The sequence below is a fragment of the Pollachius pollachius genome, assembly GCF_949987615.1.
Source record: "Pollachius pollachius genome assembly, chromosome: 19".
Classification (NCBI taxonomy): Eukaryota; Metazoa; Chordata; class Actinopteri; order Gadiformes; family Gadidae; genus Pollachius; species Pollachius pollachius.
The window spans coordinates 11,437,409-11,450,754 of NC_136952.1; the positions used below are offsets into that span (position 1 = coordinate 11,437,409).

Consider the following 13,346-nt stretch of genomic DNA (forward strand, 5'->3'; position numbering starts at 1 on the left):
GAGGTGTGGAAGGGATTTTATCAGTTAAAAACTTCTCCTGGGAGTCTTAACTAGATATCTGTGTGAATGCTTCGTTAAACTTTGACCACTGGCCTCTTGACAGAAAAACGCTGCTCAAATGAAATATTTTCTGGTAAACTTCCTGTTCTGCACTCCCCTTCATATTTCTGGCTTTCCTCTCTCTTGCCTTGTATTTTTAGTCTGTGTCCGGTATGACCCCCGATCATAACAAATCCAAAATGTTCTCTTCTTTTTCTCCTCTCCTCCCTGCACGCCTCTACTTCAACCGGCCTTTCACTCCTGCATCTTCCTTTACAGTTTAATTGTTTACTGAATTCTGCTGTACAGACCTTTTGTGTGATATGTATTTAGTTTAAATTCAAAAATAAATGCTAAAGCCCTCAGGCCACATCAAGATTATTTTAAATGTACTCTATGAATAAATTATGGTTTGTGACCTGGCTTAACTATTCCATCCATCATCTCTGTCTCTGTCCCTGGTTCTCTCTCTCTCTCTCTCTCTCTCGCTCTCTCTCTCTCTCTCTCTCTCTCTCCGTCTCTGTCTGTGTCTCTCTCTCTCGCTCTCTCTCTCTCCTCTCTCTTTCTCTCTCTCTCTTTCTCTCTCTCTCTCCTCTCTCTGTCTCTCTCTCCCTCTCTCTGTCTCTCCCCTCTCTCTGTCTCTCTCCCCCTCTCTCCCCCCCACCAGAGCTGACCTTCTGGTTCTATGTGAAGGAGCACCTGAACCGCCATGAGCTGCAGCGGTTCTACGCTCTGCGCCACATCTCGTCGGAGCTGGGTCGCGGCCGGGCCTGGCTGCGCTGCGCCCTCAACGAACACTCGCTGGAGCGCTACCTGCACGCGCTGCTCGCCGACCGCCGCCGCCTCGGGTGTGTGGCCGTTTGTGTGTTTTTGTGTTTGTGTGTCTGTGTGTGTGTTTGAGTGTAAGAGAGAGAGGCTCCATACTGTACATAGCAAAGTTTCTTTCATTTATATGTCTATAGGAGATATTTTATATGGGACTATTTATATATTTTTACTATTTCATATTTATATATTTAGTATTTAATATTAGATTTAAGAATGTATATGTCTTTTATATTCCATTATATTCTTTTCTTTGGGCTTAATTTTTTCCCTGCTTTGACAATGTAAACGTTTGTTTCCCATGCCAATAAAGATTTTTTTTAATTAATTGAATTTGAATTTAACAGAGACTTTGTTGTTATGTTCCTCTGGGTCCAAATGTCAGTGACTAAAGACACAGATTTTCCCTTTGTAGCTTCCTCTGTATTTTCCTCATACTGCGGCTCTCATTTCCTTCCAGAACATTCTATGAAGACTGGGCCTTCGTCCTAGACGAAGAGCGGGCCAGCATGCTCCCAACCATGGCAGCAGGTAAGAGTACATGTCATAATGTCTCACTCTCTCACTCCTGCTGGGTCGGTCTCACTCTTCCAGCGTGCCTTTAAGCATGTTATTATCTGCTTATCGGGCGTGTCGTGTAAATGACATCTTCCGTTGTATCTCCCAAGAAAAACAAGTTTGTACTGGTTGACTTTGTGTAGAGCATGAAGGGCAAGATCAGACTGGATACGGGCCCAGCCAGACCATAGGAAACTTGCGTTCTCCACACAGCAACACACTAACAGTAGAATGCATCAAGCCCCCTGGCCTTACGACAGAAGCATTTCCCTCAAAACAAACCACAACAACAGTCAATGAATAATAAACTACTATAGGGCTCCATGTGAAGCTGCTCTGAAGAGTTCCCTGCAGGGGGTCCAAACATCGCCCCCCCACTGAGGGAACCTGATCACCTGACTGTAAACGTTCCCAGATCTCAGCTCCCGGCTTCTATTTGCATTTAATCACTGGCCATATGGTTGGTGAGTGTGCTTTGATATGGATGTTGAGGTATGAGTTGCTATGCTTTTTCCTTGGCTCAGATCCCATTGAGAGGATTTATATTCTTCTGTTTTCATCTGGCTGTCCCCCCTAAGGCAAAGGCTTGTGCAGCTCTAGCACTGTATTGTATTGTAATTGTATATAGGAACAGAACACCCAGCGGGGCTGCTATCATGTGGCTGCCCAATTGAGCCAATTGAAGAGGAACCAGGGGGCGCAGGCACACACACACACACACACACACACACACACACACACACACACACACACACACACACACACACACACACACACACACACACACACACACACACACACACACACACACACACACACACACACACTAGATTGGATAGTGAGCAGGTACTTGGTATAGAGAGGTCACTCAAGCTACTTAAGGTATTAAGGTACTACTGTACCTTATTTTTCTCTCTGTCTACTTTATGTACTGTTTACTATTTATTTGTCTGAGAGACGCGCTCTTATGCAAAGGAGTCTGCAGTTAATACAGAGAAATAACATTAAGGAGCAGGTGGGGTAAGAAATTGAATTTACATGCATATTATTTAGGAGCAGGTAGGCGGTAGACAGTGACTTCAGATACATGTCATTATGGAGCAGGTAGGGGTCAGACAGTGACGAAGAACAACCAACCATTAAGAACCTATAAATGAAGTGCCACACACATGGCTCTCCGTCGAACCACACTGCTTAGCAGAGCACATTCCTCCGCCCGACCCCCTTTTCTCTCCTTAAAAACGTTCTCTCAGCTTTCTCCCTCCCTCCCTCCCTCCCTCCTTCCCTCCCTCCTTCCCTCCCGCCCCAACTCCCTCCCTCCCTCCCATCATCCCTCCCCCACGCCATCCCTCCTGCCCCCACTCTGTCTCTCCGTCTCCAGGCCTCAACTCCATCCTGTTTGCCATCAACATCGACAACAGCGACCTGAACGGCGGCGGGGCCTCCGCCACACGGGGGCTGGGCGGCGGCCCCGCCTCCTCGGTGTCCCACCTCCTCAAGGAGTCCACGCAGGGCATCGGCAGCCTGTGGAAGGAGTCCACCCAGGGCGTGAGCAGCTTGCTGCGGGAGATCGGCACCGTCACCACCAGCGCCGCCGCCGGCGTGGTGCCGGGGTTCACGCTGCGGGCCGACGCCTCGGACCCGCTGCCCGTGGTGCCGCGCAGCGCCTCGGCCGGTAGGGGGGGGGGGAACGCCGGGATGATTGTTTTCGACCAGAAGGGGCAAAGGGGTTGAGGCTTGAGGTGGACGTCGGAGCAGCTGTAGGAAGTCGGTTGAAGGAGTTCTGAGGGTTTCTTAGGCGGGAGCAATTGGGAGACGTAAGGGGTTTGTGTCTTAGAAGTCAAGTGTGCTTTTGTTTTTGTTTTGTTTTGGAGTTTGTAATGCTGCGCACGCGCTTGACATCGTGATAAACAATGGTGATTTTAGGGAAACAGTTGTGATTGGCCACGTCTGCTGGAAATCTGTCTGGGGGGTGGCAGCCGACTTGTATGCCGCAAGCAAAATAAAACCTGAGCTAGCAGTTTGTCTGGTTCCCACGCTAGCTGCACGCACCCAGGGATCCCAGACACTTTTTGTTTTACACAGTGTCAGCATGATGGATAAACAGGAAGGTGAAATACAGGCCTACAGTGTGACTAAAACAAGTCCATCGCACTCAACCACTTCTGCAGTGACGGACGTAACTCCCGTTCAAACGTTTCACATGCAGGATGTTCCGTCTTCCCAAACAGTTTCCCTTTCCGTTGCCATAACGATGTGTGCACCCCTCCCCAGACTCGGGCCTGCGGCGGGAGCGCCGTCGGAGGAAGAAGGTCACCAACATCATCTCCTTCGACGACGACCTGGACAGGGACGGGGCGGGGGACGAAGAGGAGGGCGGGGGCGAGGACGAGGAGGACCGCCCCCGCCGGCCCCCCGCCATGAGGAAGAGCCACACGGCGCCCGCGGCGGCCACCAGCGCCCCCGTCACCCAGGCCAGCGTGGAGGAGGAGGTGGAGGAGGAGGTGGAGGAGGGGGTGGGGGAGGGGGTGGGGGAGGAGAGGGGGGAGGAGAGGGGGGACCCCGTGCTGGAGCCCGCCTTCTCCCTGGCCTTCCTGCCCCTGCAGAACGGGCTGGGGGAGCCGCAGGAGGCGCTCAGCTGGGTGGGCTCCCCCAGGGCCCTGCGTTCCCCCCCCTCGGCTGCCCCGCCTCCGACCCCTCCCCCGGTGGCCCCCCCGCCCCAACTGCCAGACAGGAAGAGCATCGACAACGACGAGGAAGAGGAGGAGGAGGAAGACGAAGAGGATGTTTACAAACCCAGAGCGCCCACCCAGGGGGAGGTGCCGGCGTCCTCCGATCGGTGAGCTCAGCGCTCGGCGCTCGACTCGCTTTGGCTTTTATTTGGTATGTCTTACGCTCTTTGGTTCTGTGGTTCTTTGTGTGTCGGGCTCCACTTCCTGTGGAAAAGGTTCCTCACTTTAAGTCCAGTCCAATACCTTTAATTTAGTATGGCCATCACTCACAGTCACCGTCGCAAAGGACTTCACATGCCAACATCTCACTACAACCCCCCCAACCCTAAGGAAGAAAGCTTCAGAAGGAACACATAAGACTATAATACCAGCCCGCTTGTTTTCTGTACCCTCACCAACATGGAGAAGATATTTTAAAAGAGGAAGGTAACTGACCTCTACCTGTTGAACCTACCTGATTACTTTACAGGGTGGTGGTGGGAAGTCTGTCCAGTGTGTCAACGTGGAGCCCCCTGCAGGTGATGACTGAGCACTGCAGCTCAGACATCCTTATCCCAGTGACCCTAGCAGACCGACAGCCAGGTAGGAAGGAGCCAGAAGGCTGTGCTCCCAACCCATCTAGGTCTGTTTTGAGGGGCGAATGAGCTCATTATCCTGCCACAGTGGGATGACTCAAATTGGAAAGGTTCTGGGTTCAAAACTCAATGTCCACAGCCTACCTGAAGGAACTCTTCAGCAATATATCCTAAACCCTACTTTGCTCATTGATGGCATATATCTAAGTAAGACAGTCTTCTAAAAATGTCTGAGTAAATTGTGTTGAAGGAGACAACTTTAGTAGGATATTCAATGATATTATTGTGTACATTTTTAGACTTAGACTGAAACTGAAGGTGAGCTGAACAACAAGGACAAACCGTTGAGACCAGCAGACTTTCTAGCATGCATGAACCTGAACCAAGAACTTTTCCTACTACAGCCAGCCATGGTACATACTTATCCAACATTAATTAACTGACAAACTGCTATAGCTACAAACTGGCTATTTCAGATCTCTATACTTTCGTTTTTAAGCATAGAAGGACCTATTTTTGACTGGGGTTATCGCTTTTGTTGAAGAATTTATTTTTCTAACTTAACTTTCTACTGTAGCGAGCCATACTTTTAATTTGAAACAATTTTGGTCCAAATTTTTGGTCCACCATGAGTTTCACCCAAGTAAAGCCATACCCACACCCAATTTTATTTTAAAAACAATTTGGTCTGTGGCGAACCCCTAAATGAACAAATAGATAACCATGCTACCAAGCTGTTTCAGAGCTTAGGAACAAAAGCAGTAGTGAAAAGTCTTGTTTTTTCAAGTCATGCCACCCATGGTATGTCATTTTCAAATGTTTTTTTGTTTCTTAGTTATAAATGCAGTTTTCATATTTTAAATTATTTAAAGCAACTTCTCCAAGTTTTGTAATGTTTAGACTTTGTTAAATGTTCTCCAACGGTGGGTGGCGAGATACCAGTGAGTCCAACTCTAAAATATTCACAACTTAAATATTTAGCTTGTGAGGAAGTGGTTCAATTATCTGCGTTTTCTATACGCTTTGCAACCCAACCACAATCTGGCTTTCTACCGTCCATTCAGATTGCATTGTTTCCCCGGCACACATTCAGCAGCGGCAGTTAGAGATACAATTCAAACACCCTTCAAAGCCCTTAAATCTCCTGCAACGATCTTATGGGGACATTTTGGTGTTGTTTCAGTGAACTCTATGGAGGATGCCATGGCTTTCCCCAGCCGCCGTGACTCCACAGAACCCGAAGCCCACTGTGAGAGAAGCAGGACCCAGCTCCAGTTCACGTAAGGGCCCTCTTTTTTCTGCTTCGGCCCCTCGGCATCGCATGGATCTCCTAACATTGAGTATTATTAACGCATGCGTTAGATTTATTTTCTGCATCTATTGTTTTTTCTATTGTGTTTCCCTTGTTTAAGATCCTCTCCTGCTTGCTTTGTGGTCTGCTCTCAAGTAAATATTTTTTATTTTATTTTTTTGGGCATTTAAAAAAAAAAAGTTTTTGAAATGTCTCTTAATACGCTTCCTGCTCGTCGCGTTCTGAACTAATTAGCTCATTTGTGTTTCAGTGTGCTCTACAGAACGGATGCAATAATACTTTCATTGCATCCATTTTGTGTAGCGCACACACACATTTGCTGTTATCGGATTTCATAACCGCTCTCTCAACACCGGACGTATTGCGGACAGTGAATGCTGCAGTGTGTGTTGTGTAGTGTGTGTCATACAGTGTGGTTGTGTGTGTGTTCAGGATGGAGTCTAGTCCACCTATCCAGGCCGCTCCCCTCTCCACCATACTGCCAACCCCTGGACTCCCTGAAACCATGACCCTGGGTGAGTCAGAACCCCCCTCTCTCTTTATGTGGGTATCCATAGACCTGGGTTCTTAACATGGGCTTATTATCAACATTGAAGTACACAGGATTAGATTGAAAATAGTTGAATTGCATTTGTTGGATAATGAATTGATTTGGGGGATGATATGTTCGTTTCCATTGGTCAAAAAGCGTGTTGTGTGGGGTTTTCACAAAGCCTACCAGAAGTTTCTTATTGGTTGAAGACAAGCATACACCAAACATGTGAAAAAGACGGTTTAAGATGAAAATATCAGCTTGGATGTCATCATGTTTGAGTTGCAAAAGCAGGAGAATGCATGGAGCCTGGCTTTGCGCTGGGATTAAAAAACGTCCACCGGGTGGCACTGTCGGTCTAGCATAACCAGTCCTTTGAGAGAAAGAAAAGCCGTTTCTGAGTGGAAGTGGGAGGAAGAGAACAAAAATGCTTGCAATTTCCATCTATATTTATTCGTAGAGATTTTTTTTTCAGTTGGGATTTTTGGAAATGACGATGACGATGGTTTTGGTTCAATGTGTCCAATAGGCCTCAAGCCGATAGACACACAGACACACGCAACAACACATTCACGCATGCACAGCCAGGTTGTGGTTTGTCTGTGTGTGTGTGTGTGTGTGTGTGTGCGTGCGCTTGCATGTCTGTCTGTCTGTGTGTCTGTGTGTGTGTGTGTGTGTGTGTTTATCTTTGTCTTCCAAATCCAAAAATCTGAAATTTATTTCGCAATCATGCCAGCCTGTGATAAAGTGCGTTGGAATGTAGAACTGTATGACTATCTTCTCAACTGGCGGGGGTTGACAGCCCTCACTCCATACCAACCAGCAGCCAAAACCTGTAGCAGTCCTTCACTTCTCTGCAGCTCCCAAAACTGCTTTTAGTCCTTTGTTTTGTTATACACGCACCGAGGTGTTTTTGCAGCTGATTGCTCTGGCCACAAGGCTAGCTCTGTTGACGCGATGGCATGTACGCCCCTTTTCCATCAGAGCTTTTGGGCAGTGCAGTGTCAAACCATGCCGCCCTGATTTGCGTTCCAATGACCAGTCCATTACTGGTGATTTACGTTTCCATTTCTCCGAGGGAAGGCCAAAGGGCACCTGCGCTGCCTGCTAGCAGGCTGCACTGATGTCAGCCCTGGGTGCTGTTGGGAGCGATAAGTTATCCCTCAGATTGTAGGAATTATTTAAGACCAAAACTGACAATAATCTTCCAATCACTATTATATTAGCCTTATAAAAAAGGGGATATTTGCTCGCATTCGAAAATAGTTTAGTTGAAAAACAACAGATTTATTTCAGATTAGACTGTTCTAAACACGGCATATTCGACAAAATTCACACTATTGATAGTTGATTGATAAACAACATGTTTTTTTCCGACTATCAAGGACACACACACACACACAAATACACAAAGACACACACACACACACGGCCAGATGCTCAGATGAGCAACATCCTCAGCTGTTGTGTGTGTGTGTGTGAGTCCACACAAGTTTAGGGACACACAGAGAGAGAGAGGGACATCTATTTGTGATGACATCCTGGATGGAGAATATTGGTGTGATGGCGTACGAGCTGATCTTTGGTGGATCCATTCAGTCTTGACAGCGAGTGAGTGAGATGGAGTCCATTAATTGGGCAGTATGGAGGCTATAATTCACACACTGCCTCCATTACCACAGCCTGCTGGCCGCTAATGCATCTATTATTGGAGCCATTGTACAAGATTGTATAGACACCCGCACCCTCAAGCATGCACACTGTCGCACATGCACACACTGTCACACTCACGCACACACACACACACATTTCGGCAACGTCATCTTAGTAGCGGCATTCATGTTCAAGATCTTACAAGTGCACACACACACACACACACACACACACTCACACTCACACTCACGCTCAAATGTATATGCACCCATTTCCGACCAGCACATTGTAATGATATAAAGGCACTGACTAACATGACTCACATACACGTGTAGTCGCTGTCCAGGAGCGAGGGCATGAGGCCCTAGGGCCGCCCTGAGGGCCTAATGACCCCCTTGCCCCCCCCGTGGGCACACCAGGGGTCCCGCTTATTCCATCCCTGTGGATTTCGAGAACCACCCTCATACAGTCACGGGCCTCCACTCCTCCACTGCTTTTATCCACCGCTTCTCATCACCTTCCAATCCATTGCTTGGCCCTCCCTCGGTCTCAGACTCCTTTCCCTGGTTCCCACTCATCCTCCTCCCTCTTCGCCCCTCTGTCATCTCTTCCTTCCTCCGTTTGTTGTGTTTTTCTTTCTTCTTCCCCTCCTCCTCTCTTCATCCTTCTGCCGCCTCACCTCCTCCTCCTCATCCTCCTCCTTCATTCTTTATCTCCTCCCGCTCCTTTTTCCCTTTCTCCTCCTCCTCCTCCTCTCTCTTCATTCCCCACCACCTCCTCCTCCTCCTTTCTCTGCATCCTTCATTCTCCTCCTCCTCCTCCTCTCTCTTCATTCTCCTCCTCCTCCTCCTCTCTCTTCATTCTCCTCCTCCTCCTCCTCCTCTCTCTTCATTCCCCACCTCCTCCTCCTCCTCTCTCTTCATTCTCCTCCTCCTCCTCCTCCTCTCTCTTCATTCCCCACCTCCTCCTCCTCCTCCTCTCTCTGCATCATTCATTCTCCTCCTCCTCCTCCTCCTCCTCCTCCTCCTCTCTCTTCATACCCCTCCTCCTCCATACCCCTCCTCCTCCTCCATTCTCTGCATCCTTCATTCTCCTCCTCCTCCTCCTCCTCCTCCTCCTCTCTCTCCATACCCCTCCTCCTCCTCCTCCTCTCTCTCCATCCTTCATTCCCCTCCCCCTCCTTCTTCTTCTCCTTACACCACTACCACTGGCCAGAGCAGACCAGGCTCTGAGCTTCTGGTTGGACCAGATGTGCTTGAGTCAGGATTACACAACACTGATGGTCTCTCTTCTATGTTTGGGTGTGTTTCCGTGTGTGTGTGTATGCATGCATGTATGTATGTATGTATGTATGTATGTATGTATGTATGTATGTATGTATCTATGTGTGTGTTTGTTTGTTAGTAGGTGCTTATCTTTGTTTATACTCAGCCTTGAACACCTGCTCGTGTGTCTTTGTGTGAGTGCGTGTGAACATGTGTGTGTGTGTGTGTGTGTGTATGTGTGTGTTCGTTTGTAAGTAGGTAAGTAGTAAGTAGGTGCTTATCTATGTTTATACTCGGCCTTGAACACCTGCGCTTACGTCATGTGTGAGTGCGTGTGCATGCACATGAAGTATGTGCCTATGCACATTAAGTGTGTGAGTGTGTGTGTGTGTGTGTGTGTGTGTGTTTCCCCCCAGTGCGTGCATGCTGATGACCGTGTCACATCTCGCTCGGCGGGAGAATAGATTTACATTAGGTCCAAATGATCTCCATAGATCAGCGTTGGTACTTCTGGCTTCGCATCCAGTGAGGGCAGGCTGTTTAGAGCACTTGTGCATGTGTGTCACCATGACGACCAGCCGCTATGGCCTCCCGTGTCACCGCTGCCGTGCTTTGTGGCCAGCGACGGCACCAGCCAAACAGTGGGAGAACGTTCTGGAACAGTCTGCCCAGAGCTGCTGTTAGTGTGTCCGTTACTCGATACTGCAGTCTTTCATATACGTACTGTTTGGTATGTATTTGGTATTATGTAGTACTTTTCGAAAGTTTCGTATTTTATCTTTCGACATTGAATAGAAAGTATTGAGTGAATAAAATTTGTCCGTATTTCATTCTACAATTTGTTCCTTATCTTTATTCCCCTGAAATGGTGTTTCGCACGATTTGTTAATTAATTAGTTTAATCCTATCTTACTCTAGCAGAGTGATATTTGTGGTTTTTGAGGTCTGACACTGAATTGTCATTCCTTTTTGTAAAAAAAGAAAAACTAAAATAAATGTAAAAGTCACACAGACATTTGCTGTTATGGTGATTTGTGCTCTTAATTTGTGTGGTGTGTGAGTGTGGTTAAAGTTTGGTTGTTGTGTTTCTCCAGTGGAGCTCCGCCAGGCCATCGTAGCCATGATGAACAGGAAGGATGAACTGGACGAACTCAACACGTATGTTCCACACACACACACACACACGCACACACCCACACACACCCACCCACACACACACGCACACACGCAGGCACAGCGTTTTGGATCTAATTTGCTATTAGGATCCACGGGGACACATCGAGTTAAGAGGGCCCTGTTGACGACTGTGCTCAGAGTACGAATGGCATCGTAGTAAAGGAGAATCCGAGATTTTTCAACCTGGACTCTTTTCCAATCATTTGAGGTCTAAGGGTCTAATGCAGACAATTACTTTTTTAAATGGGTCCTATTACGCTGCAGCGAAAGCAGTAGCTGTAAGCCGTGAAAAACGGCCTTCCATGTTATCCTTTGGGCGAGCAGTGCCCGTCACTGTACTAGTGTACAATGCACCTCTAAGGTGCTTGTTTTGGCCATATTGTACTCCAACATTATGGAAAGGATCCCTATAGAGAAATAAAACCTCTTTCTCTACCTTTCGCTTGATCCGGTCTGTTTGTCATTGTGTGTAACCCAGACCGGCTCAGGGGAACCACAGAGAATGATGGGGATGTGAGTGAGAGCCGGAGAGAGGAGAGATTGTTGTGTTGGACCACAGAGAGATTAGCTTGCTGTTATCAAGTGTAGATTTGGGGTGGGGGAGGGATGAGTTTTAATGACAATAGGGACATTTCCTGCAACAACTCAACTCTTCAGAGGCTTCTCATTGAGCGAGACTTGGTAAGACGCAATGACAAACAGAGCGTGATGAAACAACAAGTTCTATTTCTCTGTAGGGATCCTCTTCATAATGAAGGAATATAATCTAAGCCACTCAGTGGCAAAGACTTACTTTGCTTACTTTAGAGGACGTGCATTAATGGGCCTTATGGCTCCAAAGGATTACATTGCAGCACGTTTTTGCGGATTATGGCTGCAGCGTTCTCGCTCAATACTGGACAAATCTCAAAAAGTGTTTTTCCGCATTAGACCCTTAAATCCAAAGTGAACGGAAAAAAGCAAATAGGCTCCAGGTTGAAAAATCCCTAAATCCTTTATTTAAATAAAAAGTTTTTGAGTGTGTTGGGTACTTGCTATTACGTTTCAGCATCGATATGTCTCCTCCCTTTTGGGCACAAGATCCCCTGGTCGGTTTTTATCCCACAGTGTCGACCTTCAAACTAGTGAATCATTCTGTCAACCCATTTTCCACCGAATTAAGGGTTAAGTAGACCGCTACTTGAAAAAAGGTGTGCCCCCTGCTCCGGTGAGCGAGGCCACCGTCTGGGGGGTCGGTTCCCCGGTGGGGCTGACCGCTGAGCCCTGCTCCCCCAGGTCCCTGCGCAGCCTGCTGGATGGGGAGATGGAGCACTCGGCGGTGCAGAGGCAGGAGACGGACTCCCTGCAGAGAAGGCTGACGGATCTGGAGGAGCGGCACTCGGCCAGGGTGCAGGCGCTTGGCAGGTAGGGCGTGGTCCCCTGTTGTGGACGGGGAGGGCCCAGGCTGACGGGAGTTATCGCCGGTTAGAAACGACTTCAGGTTCATTGGCAGTGTTGATTTGATTTGAAATGAGTTGAAATCAACTTATTTTAAATGAGATTTAATTGGGATGATTTTGAATGTAATCGTTCTTTCTTTAAGTTGAATTGATTTTGAAATTGATTTTTTTTAAATTTATATAGCACCAGGTTGGGGGTTTGATTCCCGCCGATTTATCCCTGGTTAAGAACAGGGAAAAGCTGTGGGATGCAGAACAGCTTACCTGAAGACAAAGTGAAACACACTGTAGGACACCGGAGACTACATGCTCACCCATGCTGATTAAAACCCTGTTTGGTGGAAGTAAAGAAAGTAGGCCTAGAGTGATCTCCTCGTCCAATCAGACTAAGGGGAAAGCAATGATGGAGTAATAACGCTTCGGTTATGCTCATTGATTTGCAGTCGACTCGAGAGCTTGCAGGGAACATGTCCTGGGGGCTTTGGGTTGTTGAATGGCAGTTCAATGCTCAGCATTGAACTGCCCTTCAGGGGCAGTTCAAAAAGGTCCCTGAAAGGTCCCTTCTGACCTTTGAACTCTGTGGTTTTGGTTCTCAATTGCTTTCTTGACATGAGCAGTGTGTGCCTGACATATTGGGATGTCCCCTGTACTTTCCATATCGACAAACGCACACACATGCGCATTGACACACACACACACACACACACACACACACACACACACACACACACACACACACACACACACACACACACACACACACACACACACACACACACACACACACACACACACACACACACACACACACACACACACACTAGCACTAGCACTAGCCCCAGCCCCAGCCCCAGCACCGGATTTGCCTCGAAAAACAAAAAGCTAAACTACATCCATGTGTGTGCTTTGAAATTCCATTTTAAAAGGTTACCATTGTAATATAAGGCAAAAAAAACTGTGCGTCAACTTGTCAAACGCTTCAGTACCCACCGGGAACTCAAGTTTATATCCATAAAACCAACTCCACTTAAGGTCTCGAACCAACCCAACTTCAACCACTCCGCTCTAGCGACATGATGTCGTTATGACGCAGCCGATGTGTCAAATGAGTGAGTTGCGTCAACAGCCTCCATCTGACGCTATTGATAGCCCCAAATCCCCCCATTTGCCGGAGGTGGGGGAGGTGGAGGGGGGACATGTTCTTCCAGACCCCCTTAAAGCGGAGGTGAGTCAGCCTCCA

General features: G+C 47.8%; 1 protein-coding gene across 1 annotated transcript in view; it reads left to right on the plus strand.

Moving 5' to 3' along the window:
- snx29 (sorting nexin 29) overlaps window positions 1-13,346 on the plus strand; it is a 100,559-nt gene that overhangs the window by 3,116 nt on the left and 84,097 nt on the right. Inside the window, exons 5-13 of the mRNA XM_079756275.1 lie at window positions 707-887; window positions 1,325-1,395; window positions 2,804-3,097; window positions 3,697-4,261; window positions 4,624-4,736; window positions 5,913-6,009; window positions 6,474-6,556; window positions 10,586-10,649; window positions 11,943-12,071. Coding sequence (XP_079612401.1) covers window positions 707-887; window positions 1,325-1,395; window positions 2,804-3,097; window positions 3,697-4,261; window positions 4,624-4,736; window positions 5,913-6,009; window positions 6,474-6,556; window positions 10,586-10,649; window positions 11,943-12,071 — 1,597 coding nt within the window. The remainder of the gene's footprint in view (window positions 1-706; window positions 888-1,324; window positions 1,396-2,803; window positions 3,098-3,696; window positions 4,262-4,623; window positions 4,737-5,912; window positions 6,010-6,473; window positions 6,557-10,585; window positions 10,650-11,942; window positions 12,072-13,346) is intronic.